Source organism: Panthera pardus, unplaced genomic scaffold, assembly GCF_024362965.1.
Source record: "Panthera pardus isolate Hobbes unplaced genomic scaffold, ASM2436296v1 HiC_scaffold_27, whole genome shotgun sequence".
Lineage (NCBI taxonomy): Eukaryota > Metazoa > Chordata > Mammalia > Carnivora > Felidae > Panthera > Panthera pardus.
The window spans coordinates 2122654-2137255 of record NW_026526843.1 but is presented as its reverse complement, the minus strand read 5'-3'; the positions used below and the strand labels follow the sequence as shown (position 1 = coordinate 2137255).

General features: G+C 50.1%; 1 protein-coding gene across 3 annotated transcripts in view; it reads right to left on the bottom strand.

The window, feature by feature from the left end:
- Positions 1–14596, bottom strand: part of BCAP31 (B cell receptor associated protein 31) — a 29793-nt gene extending 15197 nt beyond the window's left edge. The window contains exons 1-4 of one of the 3 annotated variants that reach the window (XM_019437703.2): positions 14467–14596; positions 13298–13433; positions 11441–11541; positions 5243–5390 (exon numbers count right to left, since the gene is read on the bottom strand). In XM_019437703.2, coding sequence (XP_019293248.1) covers positions 5243–5390; positions 11441–11541; positions 13298–13389 — 341 coding nt within the window. In that variant the 5' untranslated portion in view covers positions 13390–13433; positions 14467–14596. The other 2 variants (XM_019437705.2, XM_019437704.2) reach the window with 2 other exon arrangements.
- Positions 14597–14602: the final 6 nt, after the last annotated feature.

The window sequence follows — 14602 nt, the reverse complement described above, 5'->3', positions numbered from 1 at the left end:
GCTCACGTGTCCGCTGAGCGACGACTGTGAGTGGGAACACACAAAGCAACTGCCATAATATAACGAAACCCGACCCTGCAGAGAGAGATCTCTCTTGCTCATTCTTTTGGAGGTTTGCATACAGCTGACAGGAGTTAAGTGGTTCCGGGGCGCCACGATGAGTCAGCTGGGAGAACACGCAACTCTTGATCTCGAGGTCATGAGTTCGAGCCCCACCTTGGGTACAGAGATTACTTAAAAAGAAAAGAAAATTCTTAGGGGCGCCTGGGTGGCTCAGTCTGTTGAACGTCTAACTCTTGATTTGGGCTCAGGTCATGACCTCGTGGTTGTGATCAAGCCTAGCATCGGGCTCTGTGCTGGGTGTGGAGCCTGCTTGGAATTTTCTCCTCCCCACCCACCCATTTGTGTATGTGTGCACTCTCTCTAAAAAAATAATTTTGAAGTAAAAAAATAAAAAATGAATTTAAAAATATTAAAACAACATGCTCAGGGGGCCCACAGACAAAAACACGTAGAACAAAACAATACAAGGAGGCAGCCCTCCACGTAGGGCACACAGTAGGTGCTAACAGACGAGACAGCCGTTCTTCAAAGGGGAAAGTGCTTCAAACGTCACAGGGCAGACACAGCATGGTTTCTGAACCAAGCAGATAAACGAGGAGAGCAAGAGAGCTCTCCAAGTGTTTTAAATGCCTTCGACTGTGTCCAGACACAGAGGACTCCTATCCCAGGTAGTGAAACTGCACAACATGGCCACAACTGCCATCCGCTGGTGACCTCTGGGGTACTGCGCCTGGGTAGATGTGCCAGAGCGGTGCCGTCCAAGCACTAATGTGCACGGGGCGGGGAGCAGCCGGGAGCTTGCTCAAGCGCAGGCCCTCACCAGAAGGCCGGGGGCAGGTCTGGGGATCTGCGTTTCCAATAAGCTCCCGCTGGGCTATAGGCGGTCAGAGCAGCGAGGCGCCAGGGGGAACAGGACACCACGGATCCATTTCCAACGACTCGAGAGAGTTCAGAGGCAAAAAGGAACACAGTGCCTGGGAGGACTGACGTGGGAAAGTGGTTTCTAATACTAAATATTTCAAACCAGCTCACGTATCTGGGAGCAGGGAACTGGTTAAACGCACAATGGTCCCCTCACATGACTGACTACACGACCGTTAAAAACAAGAGAAGTCTGCATGAGTCATTTGGAAAAATCACGAAGATAGATCATTGAGTGAAAAGGGCAAGTCAGAGCAGAGCAAAAGAACCCACGGCACTCGTAAGAGAAAAGTTACACGTTACGTAAAACGCTATTTTAAAACTCTGGAAACATCCCAATTATTACCCATCTCTGGGGATGAGACAAGGCACTCCCTCCTGTGCCTGACATTTTTTTTTAAAGATTTTATTTTTAAGTAACCTCTCTACCCGACATGGGGTTTGAACTCACAATCCCAAGCAAGATCAAGAGTCACATGCTCCACCGACTGAGCCAGCCAGGCGCCCCAGGTGCCTGACACTTCTAGATTATTTGGGGGCCTTTATTTTGTGATGAACAGGTATAACTTTATAATAAAAGTAACAAAGATGACAGTTTTGTTTTTATTGAAAGAGTTTCCTGCAAGCCACGTATACGGGTCATGTGGATGTCAAGTCTACACAAGTCACTTCTATGGTTTATGTGCAAAGAGAGAAGTTCCTCAAGGACCACAGCCACCATATAAGACCTCACCCCTAGATTAGGGAAGAGTATGTCTTTCTGGAAAATTTTAGAAACAATTAAACAGACTATTTGTGGGCAACTGGGGAATCCACACTGATCCCTGGGGTTACCGTTTCCTCTTCTAAGAAGCTGTACAAGACCAACCTCACATCTTTTTTAGATCAGCTACTGGACAGGGACATGGGAGGGTGCAGCAGGGGCGGTGAAGCATCTTCTAGCTACAATGGAGAGGTAGGAGGTCCGTGGCTGCCGGAACAACCATGCCCGAGAAGCTACCACAGTCTCTTGTCCGGGCTGACTAGTTTAAAAGGGAACTAGATCAAGTGTTCGGTGCTTGTAAAATGGACAGGTCACGGCAAAGTGGGGGAGATGGCTCATAGGGCAGAGAATAAGAGCAGACCGGAATGGCAGGCTCAAATTTCACTCCATCCTCCTAACTTCTGTGCATCCTTCTGGGAACAGCCTAGCATGTAAACGAGGAGTGCTCTTCTCTGAAGCCGCCCCCTAAGGTTACAAAGGAATCTGCCAACTTCTCTGTATCCCGATGATGATGCTGTTACCGGACTCGGCATTTACCAAAACATCCCCAGAAGCAGACTCGAGTGTGTACTGTCCATGTCAACAAGTCAACTGCAGGAATGACGCTGGAGCACCTAGGTGCGCAGCGCTGCAGAGAGAGGGGACTGAGCCAAGCACATGCTCACTCGCCTGGCACTCTTGGCTACCCACTGCCCCTGGCCCAGCCACACAGCCCTGTCCCGGAGGGTCCCTCTGGAAGAGACTGTGAAAGCAGAACCGTCAGGAGAGTAACTTCAAAGACACAGAACGTGGAGAATAAGCACCACTCTATCCTCCACGGTGACCACCTCTGAATTCTAATCTCGTTAGTTTAGATATGCAAATCTGCAGTTTGCCAGCGTCTAGCAAGAGGTGGGGTCCCAAATGCAACCCTCCAGGTAGCACCAGCCGACACAGGTCAACGAGGCTGGCACCTCCCTCCTGGCAGCCCCAGCCTTCACGCAGGGGGCTAAGAGCTCCTCTTCTTCTGCCACTACCTGCCACTAGGCTGCAAGAAGCCACAACCCCAGGTCCGTAGGAGATCCTGACTGGCCTCTGCCGCCCTTTGTGAACCTACACAGTCGTTTACAAATGTGTCCCCCACTAAAAACTCGAGTCGCAGGGCACCTGGGTGGCTCATGGGTTAAGTGTCCGACTTCAGCTCCAGTCATGATCTCACGGTTCATGGGTTCAAGCCCCGCATCGGGCTCTGTGCTGACAGCTCAGAGCCTGGAACCTGCTTTGGATTCTGTGTCTCCCTCGCTCTCTGCCCCGCCCCTCCCCTGCTTGAGCTGTCTCTCTCTCAAAAACAAATAAAGAGTAAAAAAAAGTTGAAAAACAAAAACAAAACAAAAACCTCGAGTCTTGTTAGACTCGGCCCCATTAGTGAACCCATCTAGACAGCTGTGGATTCCCAGTGGCAGCTAACTTACCTGCTGTTCAAGCCCTCCCAGCTCCCATCTCTCCCAGCACCTGCTCACCGTGACAAGCCCCAAGTGTCCTCCGCAGAGAAATGCTGAGCAGGCTGAGAGTGGAGCCTGTCCCCAAATGGAGCAGGTCCCTGCAGCAGCTACTCATGGGAGTTAGGATCCCATCTGACTGCATACTGTTATGCCAGCACCCTGACCACACTTCGGCATCTGGTCCCTAGGAATCCAAAGACAGCCTGGCAAACACCGTGCTGAGAAAGTCCAGACACACTAAATGGATGGAGGGCAGCTGAGACTGACAGAACTCATGCTCTCTGAGTTCATAGTCACCAATGATCTCGCTCTCTCTTGTCTGAGAGCATACAGGCTATTACTCTTTCTAAAACACGAACTGAGATCGAAGTCAGGCCTGCACACTCTAGTCAGTTCTTCACTAGCCCTCTCCCTCGGCTGGAAACTGGGGTGTTTGTGTGGAGTCTCCCAGCACCTCTCCTACCCCATGGCTCCTCAAGGACCAGCAACTTCATCTGCAGAAGGCCTCAAAGAGCCTCTGGACGGGATTCCGTTAGTCTGAGCAGAAGTTAAGCCTCTCATCACCTGGGATTTCCATTCTCTCGTTCCAAGGCTTCCTTTACCCTTGGCTTTCTGCCCGCCCTTTCCTTACCTTACATAAAAAGGTCAAAGTAACTACCTTTGCCTCAGGTCTTTCTGCGTTTCACCATCCAGCTCACTGCAGGCTTTCGCCTTCCTGACGACACTTTTCTTACAGCTCTGTGTGCTCTCTTGGTGCGGTCCTTAGTTTTCTTTCTGTCCTTCCTATCTTCCACAGAAAACGTAAGCTGGCCTGGGAGTCCCTCCCCACACCCCAAGGCCTCTGTGTGCTCTTTAGACACAGTCAACTCTTCCTCCTCCCAGGGGCTCACCTACAGTTAGACTCAATCTCCCAGGACCTTCTTCCCTTTCAGTCTCAAACCGCAAGATCACGCCTCTTTTTCGGAGCATCCCAAAACCCTCCAACTCCAGGGTACGTATCCTCCCAGCCTTCTCGCTGCTGGACTCTCCAGTTTGAAGACAGCATGCCTGCAGACCCCTTCAGTGATCCAACAGACCACTTGAAAAAGCTCTGCCCTTTCCAGCTCCAACCCTACCACTTTCCAACTTCGACCTGAAGTGGTTAAGGTCACCTGAACAAAGAACTTTTCTTTTGCAAACCTGAAACCCAAGCAGGTAGTCATTCTAATGCCCAGTGAAGAAGGATATCCAGCTCACTAGAGGCAGAAAAGCCCTGCTAAAGAATTCACACGCTACCCTGCTAACCTCTGGAAGCCCTTGGCCAGAGTGCAAGGTTTACTCCCAGCCAGTTAGCATGCCCAAGGGCAGCCAGGCCTTTCTGATGGGAAATCTTAAGAGCAGAAGGCAGCAAACTGGCCTCCAGACTCAAACAGGTACTTTATTATCAGTTTGGTCTTACCCAACTAGCCACCCCCTCAGCCCTGACTGAGGCACTCGGTCTCGCCAACAAAACAACAAAAAAACAAAAACCACCAGAAACACACAGGCTGCTGTGGAGCACAATATTCTCCTGTAACAGATCTACACTGGGGAAGGTGCTGGGCATAAGCATGGTCTCAGCCCCTTCCTGACATTTCTGCCCACTCTTCTCAGGTCAGGTGCCCATGCCCAAAAGGCTCCTATTCAATTAGCCCCTTTAAGTTGGCCTCCAAAGATACTCTCCCAGAGTACGACGCCTCTTCACTTACTCCAACCCATATGCAGAGAGCAAGCTGGGCATGTTTCGCCCTAAAAGAGCATGTAGCAAGTTATGGCAGAGACAGAACACAAGTCTTCTGACCTTCCAGTCACTGATCTCCCACCACCACACTGCCTCTGAAGGTCAGAAGGAAAGCTGGAGGCTCTGGGGAAATCTGGTGGCTTCCAGAACACAGACAAGGCCTCCGGTTCAAGACCAAAGACTGAAGAAGTCAAGGTCACAGGCTAGCCCAGGGCTCCCTTTCCAACCCCTAGCCCCTTGTTCCTCCTCACTCACAAGGACAGCAGCAAGGAAAAGCCAGCAATATAGAGATTCCTCTGGGCACGGAAAAGCTTCATGTGGAAGTGTTCCATGGCCCCGGGATTATTCTGCAGGTTCACCTTCTCTGTCACATCATCATACTTCCGGATCTCACGCACAGCATCTGCAGCAGAGAAGAGACGTGAGGGCATTTAACTCCTACTGACATTGGGGTGTCCAGGGGAGAGGCAGCAGGACTCAAGGTGACCTCACTTCCGTCACACCCGCCACCCCAGTTATCCCCCGTTCTACACACACCTTGGGGGACACCTTCTCAAGAGCTCTGCTCTCAGACCCATTCTCTCCTTTGGTTTTTCTCAGGTCACTCCCTGACCCCAGCCTACACAGACCACAAACCTGCTCATATCAAGGTGCTAACCAAGTCTGAAGTGTTGCTGGCAATGGCCATGGTGCCCCCAACATGTGATTCTGCTTAGCTCAAGTCGGACTGGCCATCAGGTGCCCCAGTGATAAACCAGGGTAATCCCCCACTGAGGAGGTACCAGTGTCCTAGGAGTCAAGACCCTGAGGGCGCCTGCCTGCTAAAGACTTGGGCTTTGGGGCACATGGGGGCTCAGTCGGTTGAGCATCTGACTTCGGCTCAGGTCATGATCTCACAGTCCGTGAGTTCAAGCCCTGCGTTGGGTTCTGTGCTGACAGCTCAAGCTTGGAGCCTGCTTCGAATTCTGTGTCTCCTCTCTCTCTCTGCCCCTACCCTGCTTGTATGTGCACGTGTGCTCTCTCTCTCAAAAAATAAACATTACAAAAAAAGACTCAAGCTTTTCATTCCTAAATTTCGTAATGGGTTTTATTATATAAACAATATTACCCTAAAAATAAATATCGTTAAGATGTCTACATTACCCAAAGCAATCGGCAGATTCCATGCAATCCCTATCAAAGTACCAACAAACAGCATTTTTCACAGAACTAGAACACACACTTCTAAAATGTGTATGGAACCACGAAAGACCTGGAACAGCCAAAGCAATCTTGAAAAAGAAAAACAAAACAGGAGGTATCACAATTCCAGATTCTAAATTATATTACAATGCAGTAGTAATTAAAACCATATGGTACTGGCATAAAAATAGACACACAGATCAACAAAACAGAATAGAAAATCTAGGGAAAAAACCCACAGCTGTATGGTCAATCTTCCACAAAGAAGAAAAGTATATCCGATGGGAAAAGCACAGTCTCTTCAATAAATGGTGTCAGGAAATTCTTCATGCAAAAGAATGAAACTGGACCACTTTCCTTCACCATACACAAAAATAAACTCAAAAATGCATTAAAGACCTAAATGTGACACCTGAATCCATAAAAATCCTTGGACAGAGCACAAGCAATAATTTCTCTGACATCAGCCACAGCAACATTTTTCTAGATATGTCTCCTGAGGCAAATAAAACAAAAGCAAAAGTAAACTATTGGGACCACAGCAAAATACAAAGCTTCTGCACAGCAAAGGAAACAATCGACAAAAACTAAAAGGCAACCTATGGAATGAGAAAAGATAAAAAAAAAACTTGAAAGAAAAAACAAAATGTCTTATTCTGATTACAAAATGAATGCAAACACATCAAAAATTCAAATACAACCTGTATACCTGAAATGTGTAAAAAGAAAGAATCCCATGACGTAATCACCACCAGTAAGCATAATACATTGGTCATCTTACCTAAAGCAGTCACTGTCAGCCACGTTACCCTATTTCCTCTGTAACACACACCCTAATCTAATATTATCCTAATTACAGCTTTATTGTCCATCTCCCCTGAATCAGACTACAAACTCCACTAAGGAAGAAATCTTTTCTTCTACATCCAGGCCCTAGCACAGCTCTGGGTGCACAGGGGGCATGCAAATAACTACTGAATGGCCAATAGCCTCTGCTCCTGGGCGGCACTGTTAGACGTAGAGTGCTCCAGTTTACAAATATACTTATATCTGTTTGCCTGTTATTGTAGAAATGGAATAACCTACTGCTTTTTCCTCCCTTACCCCTGAGACATCTTTTTAAAAGCTGGCACATAAAGGTCTACCTAGAAAGGTCTGTTAACGGACACCCATGGGAGAGGAGCAAGTTAACACTATATGGACATTGTTTGGTTCTTAATGTCTGGTTTGAGACTGCTTGTTTTTTTTTTTTTTCCCAATTAAAAAAAAATTTTTTTAACGTTTATTTTTGAGAGAGAGTGTGCAAGTGAGAGAGAGCACAAGCGGGGGAGGGGGAAAGAGAGAGGGGAAGACAGAGATCACAAGCACTGCAGCACAGAATCCAATGTGGAGCTGGAACTCACAAAACTGTGAGATCATGACCTGAGCTAAAACCAAGAGGTGGATGCTTAACCAACTGAGCCACCCAGGCACCCCGAGTCTGCTGGTTTTTAAGCCGACTTCACATTATAAGAAATATGCTCTTTACTGGCATTGCACCCTTGTGCTAAATCTGGAACATGAAACAAGCATTCTCCAACACTGAGCAGGAGTTACAACCAGGACAACAACATACCCATTTGTTATGAACTGTGTGTTCCTGTTCCCCCCCCCCACCATTCCTATATAACCCCCCATTCCTATAACCCCCAATGGACTGGTATTAGGACGTGGAGCCTTTGAGAAGGGTTAGGTCATGAAAGAGGGGCCCTCATGAATGAAGTTAGTGCCCTTATAAATGAGACCCCCCGAGCGCTCTCATCCTTTTTGCCATGTGAGAACAAAATGAGAAGGTTTTATGAACAAGGAACAGGGCCCTCACCAGACATCAAATCTGCCGGTACCTTGATCTTAGACTTCCAGCCTCCAGAACTGTGAAAAATACATGTCTGTTGTTTAAGCCACACAGTCTATGACATTTTTGTTATAGCAGCCCAATCTAAGACATAAAACTTAAAATGTTCATACCCTTGGGGGTGCCTGGATGGCTCAGTTAAGTATCTGACTCTTGATCTCGTTTTAGGTCATGATCTCAGTTTGTGAGATCCAGCCCTGCCTCAGGCTCTGTGCTGATAGCGCAGACCCTGCTTGGGATTCTCTCTCTCACACTTTCTGCCCCTCCCCTGCTTGCAATCTCTCTCTAAATAAACTTAAAAAAATGTTCATACCCTCAGATTCACCTATTCCATCTCTATGAATTTATCCTACATGAACATTTGCATAAACGTGTAATGATACAAGTGCGACTATAAAGAAAGAATTGAATTACAGCAAAACCATGTGTTAGAATACCACACAATCTTTAAAAAGGATGAGATTGCTGTAAAAAGATATCTAAGACAACACGGAAAACACACAACCAATCCAGAATAGCGTGTACTATAATCTGAACCCAATCCCAAGTGGTACGTAATATACGTATATATTTTTGCTGTTTGTTTATTTTTGAGAGAGACAGCACTAGCTGGGGAGGGGCAGAGAGAGAGGGAGACACAGAATCCGAAGCGGGCTCCAGGCTCTGAGCTGTCAGCACAGAGCCCAATGTGCAGCTCGAACTCACGAACCGTGTGATCACGTCCTGAGCCGAAGTCAGACACTTCACCAACTAAGCCACCCAAGACACCCCTGGTACTTGATGTTTTAACAAAGATGTCAGCATGAAAAAATGCTGTGGAGGGGCACTTGGGTGGCTCAGTCATCCAACTCTTGATTTTGGCTCAAGTCATGATCTCACAGCTCATGTGATTTAGCCCTGCATCAGGCTCTGCACTGACAGTGCAGAGCCTGCTTGGGATTCTCTCTTGCTCCTCCACCACTCATGGCTAGTGCGCATGCGCGCGCTCTCTCTCTCTCAAAAATGTTTTAAAAAAAAGGCAGTTCAACAGCTTAGAAAAAGAGAACGAAAAATGCCTGTCGAAACATACAACAAAATACCAACAACGGTTTTCTGTGAGACATGGAATACTAGGGAAGGGGGAGAATTCCACTTTCTGGGTTAAACTTCTGGATTTTTAAGAACGTGTTATTTTGTGATTTAAATAACACACATTGGAGCTCCTGGGTGACTCAGTCGATTAAGTGTCTGACTCTTGATTTTGGCTCAGATCATGATCTCACAGTTCGTGGGACCAAGCCCCGCATCGGGCTCTGGGCTGACAGCTCAGATTTTCTCTCTCTCTCTCTCCCTCCGCCTCTCCCGTGCGCACTCGTGCGTTCTCTCAAAATAAACTTTTAAAACAAACACACTTTTCTACACCACCATTTGCATCCAGGAACCCCACCGCCCTAAGGACCACCATAGCCAATGGCAGGGAACAGATGGGATGGAGTGTTAGGCCACACTAGCCCAAGTCACAAAACAGAGTGCTGCCCTCCCTGTATCAGGCCCCTGGACCAGGGCAGCTGACCCTGGAAGTTCATCAAGCCCACCCCCAGCCCCAGCCCTGCCCCAGACCCCTCCCAGATAAGGCTAGAGTCCAGCCAGGGCTGAAGCTATAGCTAGTTATGCCCATCACGTTCCACTAGGATTTCCTGTTAACTGACGTTTATATTTTTAGAAGCCTCCACAGACCTATGTTACACTTCTTACCGTTAGAGTAGAAAGCAGCCAGTCATCATAGCTAGTGTCTCTCTACAACTTCCAAGCAGTTCCCTGACCTCAAAAAAGAATAGCACCTTTGCCAACTACTGGATTCTGCAAAGGGCCTCCCTGGCCCATCAGCGATGCTAGAAAAGAGAGCACTCGTGGAGCCTGGTGCAGAGGGGCAAGGCCCTAAGGGAGCACCCCAGCATAGCCCCTGCCACTCCCATTCTTGCCCCTACCCTACACCCAAAGCAAAAGCACACACACTCGGTTCCAATCTAAAGTCCAGCTTTTTTTTTAAGTTTATTTATTTTTGAGAGAGAAGAAAGAGAAAGAGAGAATGAATGAATCCCAAGCAGGCCCCACACTATCAGCACTGTCACACAGAGCCCAACACGGGGCCAGAACTCACGAAGCATGAGATCGTGACCTGAGCCAAAATCAGTAGTCAAATGCTTAAAAGACTGAGCCACTCAAGCACCCCTACAGTCCAGCTTTTTAATGCGCAAAGGCTAACGCAGGTATTCCCTACCCACTCCGTGCTCACAGAACACTCAGGGAAAGAACCTCGATTGGAAAGAGCTACCTCCCGGGCCCCTGCCAAGTATTTCAAGAACAGCACGGTTGCATAGGAGGGCAGCTGGTACCCACCCTACACCGCTGGGAAAGGTAGGCCGCACCTGGCCTGTTCAGAGGAAGTCCTGCCTGAACATATCCCTTCAGGCCCCAAGACATTAGGAAGGAAATGCCTAATGCTCAGCTAGTGGGTGGAACCTTGCACATTCTCCCTGAACTACGGCCCCCTGCCCTTCCACCCACTACCACATTTCTGCCAGAAACTAAGGGAAAGAAGAGCGTTGTGAGTCTAAGCAGGTCACACTCTGGAAACGGGACCGCTGTCTGCAGCAGAGCCCAGCCAATGCTTTCAAAGTCTAAATAGGGGGACGTACTGATCACTTACCACGGCGAAACGCACGTTTCACGGCCGGGTGAGAACTATACTGATTCCTCTGGTCTCTGAACAATCACACCGCCACCACATCACAAGATGCCTGCCTTCCATCTTAATACCACAAGGCCCCAGGCCCCATCCCCGAGCATGCTCTGGAACCAGCTTATCTTTCAAGCCCTGCTGGTGTGCACCTCGATGTGTTTATAGAACTTCACGGCCAGAAGGACCCAGAGAGACCTGGCCTGACCCATCCAGAGAGATCTGGGATATACTGCCAGACCTCTCAGTGCCCCCCCCCCAAGCCACAGGACGTGGCAGCTTCCTCCCCAGCCCCACTCCCTTTTGGTAGCTCAGTTCCTTATTCACAGCCTGTCTGTGGGACTCAAGAGCAGTACTGCTTAAACCAAGGTCAACAAGGACCAGCCAGTTTCTCTTGGTTTCAGTTCTGGAATGACCTCAGGAGCCGCCCCAGAAAAGTGAGGTGGCCGTCATAAAGTGCGTAAAGGCTGCTGGTCAGAATAAAGGCCCTGCCGGCAGTCAGCAGCACCCTCTTCCCAAGGGAAAGACAGAGGCACCGAAGTGGTCTCCTCTGAGAAGCTCAACCTGCAGGCTGCCCGTGGCACGGAGCCTTGCAGCAGAGGCCATGCCATGGCGAAGGGTCTGGGCAGGTGGCCGCCCTCAGCCACGGCTCACTCACCGATGACCAGCAGCACAAGGATGACGATGAGAACTACGAAGAAGGTGTTGCCGTACATCACCACCAGCTCCACCAGGCGGGACTTGAAAATCTTCTGCCATCTGTGAAGACAAAAAGGCTGAAGAAACAAACACACTTGGGACTCAGGCCCCAGGAACAGAGCCAGTCCCGCACTCTTCTCCAATGGCTGAGTATCTTGAAAAGACTCGGCCTCAGTGGCCTGCAGTGCTCCAATTTAGGACAGCTGTTCAAGAGCGCAAAGGGGAAAAAAAAAAAAAAAAAAGGCCTGTGCGCATATAAAAAAATTCTAAAAAAGCACAATCTTAAACGCTAGTCATCTCTAGGGGAAGAAACAAAATCTTTGTTTGATTACTAAGGTATAATTAACACACGACATACTACCAGTTTCAGGGGCAGGAGAAGCGAAAACCGAACCTTTTGTTGCGTTCCTCTACGTGATATTCAAAACGGTGGCCACACGCACACTTCTTCAAACAGCTTCTCCACGTGACCCAAGTGCGTTCATCTAGACTCCCACCACCCTAGGTTATTGTGAAGCAGACCCAAGACCCTTCTTCGTTTCCTTCCATAAGTACTTAAGGATGTAACTCTCACGAAAGCACCTTTGGAAATGGCTAATGCAATCACAATGCCATCGCCAGACCTCAAGAAAATTAACAAGAATCCCTCGTTATCAGAGCCAGAGTCCCAAAGTCCAATTGCTGCATTTCTTTTTAAAGCTTGGTTTGTTTGAATCTGAACTGATGAGGTTGTGACTCTGCATTTAGTTGGTATTTTCAATTTCTCCTCACCCTCTTCTGTCTTCCTTCCCAGACCACTTTTTGCAGAAACCAGGTTGGTTATCTTACAAAGCTGCCCAGGTCACAGCTCCAAAAGGGCCTCTGTCTCTGCATCTCCCCCCTGAACTGTATGAAGTGTGAAGAGACTCAGATCTGGCTTTGGCAAAAACATTTCTTAGACAAGGTTGAACACTTTTTATCCCATCAGCGGTCCGTATCTTTCAATTAAAAAGTTTTTTAAGGGGCGCCTGGGTGGCTCAGTCGGTTGAGCGTCCGACTTCAGCCCAGGTCATGATCTCGCAGTCCATGGGTTCGAGCCCCGCATCGGGCTCTGTGCTGACAGCTCGGAGCCCGGAGCCTGTTTCAGATTCTGTGTCTCCCTCTCTCTCTGACCCTCCCCTGTTCATGCTCTGTCCCTCTCTGTCTTAAAAATAAACATTAAAAAAAAATTTTTTTTTAAAGTTTTTTAAAATACCTGTGAAGAATTAGCCATCTTTGTAATTTTCTAATTAAAATCAGAATGTGTTCACATATTACCTGCAATTAAAAATTAATCTCCAATTAACTCCGAACAGGCCCTCCATTCTTTAAAAGGAATATGGCTTCACTTCTCACTGGCTGAGTAATGCTCATGAGGCTCCTACACAATGCCAGCGGGACTAGTGAGGAGGACAAGAGTCACCAAATCAACTACAACGTGACCCCATGGTGTGTGTCTTCCAGATGCCACACTGCCATCCCCTGAACCCTTGGGGATCAAGGGAAGGCAGAGGGCAGCGTTCCCAGAAACATAACTAGAGACAGCTCTTCCTCCTTTTGGGGCATTCTGAAGGCCAGAAGGCAGGGTGCCCAAGGAGGGAATTCAGCAAGACGTGACAAAGCAAAACCGTGTAGAAGGCCGGCAATAGTTAACACAGCCCCTGCCACCCCAACCCCACCCGGGTTCTACCTGTTTCCATGTGGCCCCGATGCCGGGGTCTTCCCAGCTTTCCGTACACAAGCTATGGGGCTCGGCGCAGTCACCCTCTTGCTCGCCCGCTTGCTCCACGGGCCTTACCTTTTGGGAGAAATGAAGGGAATGCAGAGCAGCAGCACAGCAAAGACCTCTGCGTAGAGGAAGGTGGCGACTGCAGTCCACTGCAGACTCATCCTGTTGCTAGAAGGTTTCCAGCAGTGAGATGTGAGTTTGTTTCCTGGCAGGACAGAAAAGGGACAGAAGTCGTGAGAGCTGAGCGGCCACTCCTGACCCTCTACCCCAGCATTCCACTCGTTTTTCAAACCACTGGCTGAAACTGGGCACGACTCGGCAGGGACACTTGGCCAACGGCGCCCAAAGGCCTGACAAACTCCCGTTCGCCAGGGCGGAGGTACTTGCTGCCTCCTAGCACGCGCATTAAAAGCCACCCTTCTGGAGAATTCCTTTCCCGGTTGAGTTGGGCAAACTCCTTAGGCCTGCCTAGCCGAGAAAGCGTTTTGAATTATGATTATGCAGACGAGACAAAATTCTCGACCTCCATCGGGCCCTCTCCCTTCCCAGCCAGCCCCGGGGCGGCCGCGTCTCGATAACGCACTTTTCCCCAGAGCCGCGGCGTCCCCGCCCCCCAGGGAAACCGGAAGACCCTTCCCTGCCTAGCCTCTGAGCCTTCCCAAACAGGGCCGAAAGAGAACCTGCAGCCTCCCTCCGGGGCGCGAGCAGGGGCTAAAAATGGCCTTCCGACGCCGCATCTGCCTCCCACGAGGTGGGAGAACTCGAGGTACCTCAGAGAGCCCCGAAGAGCGACTCCTACCGGGCGGGAGTCAGGGCCAAAAACAAACGCAGATCCCGACTAAGCGCCTCATGGCCCCGTCCAAAGAAAGTTCTAGAAAAAGCGGTCTTTTCGGAAACCGGAAGAGCCCCTCTCCTCAGCCCTGGTCAGCCCCAGCCCCCACGCGGCTCGAGACCCGCCCTCCTCCGCGCGCCACGCACGCGACCCCCCCGCGACGCGGCCCTAGCCCGCCACGCCCCCCACAGGCCCCACCCCGGCGGCCCCTCCCCAGGGGCTTCGCCACCGCCCCTCCCCCCCGCGGCGGCCCTCAAGCCCCCGGAGCCCAACTGCAGCCGCCGCCCCGACTTCCCTCCCCAGCCCCGTCCCCGCACTCCCGGCTCGGCCGTCGGCCCCACGCCCCGCGGCCCCTCCGCACTACCCGCCGCTGCCCCTCGTCGAAGGCCCGGAAGCCCACGCTCACCGAGCTTCCCACGGCCGACGCACACGCCCCGCCGCCGTCACCGAACGCTCCCACCGCAGCCCTGGCCCCGCCCCTTCCCCCGCGGCCGGAAACCGGAAGCACCCGCCGCGTCCCGCCCCGCTCCCGACCGCACCCA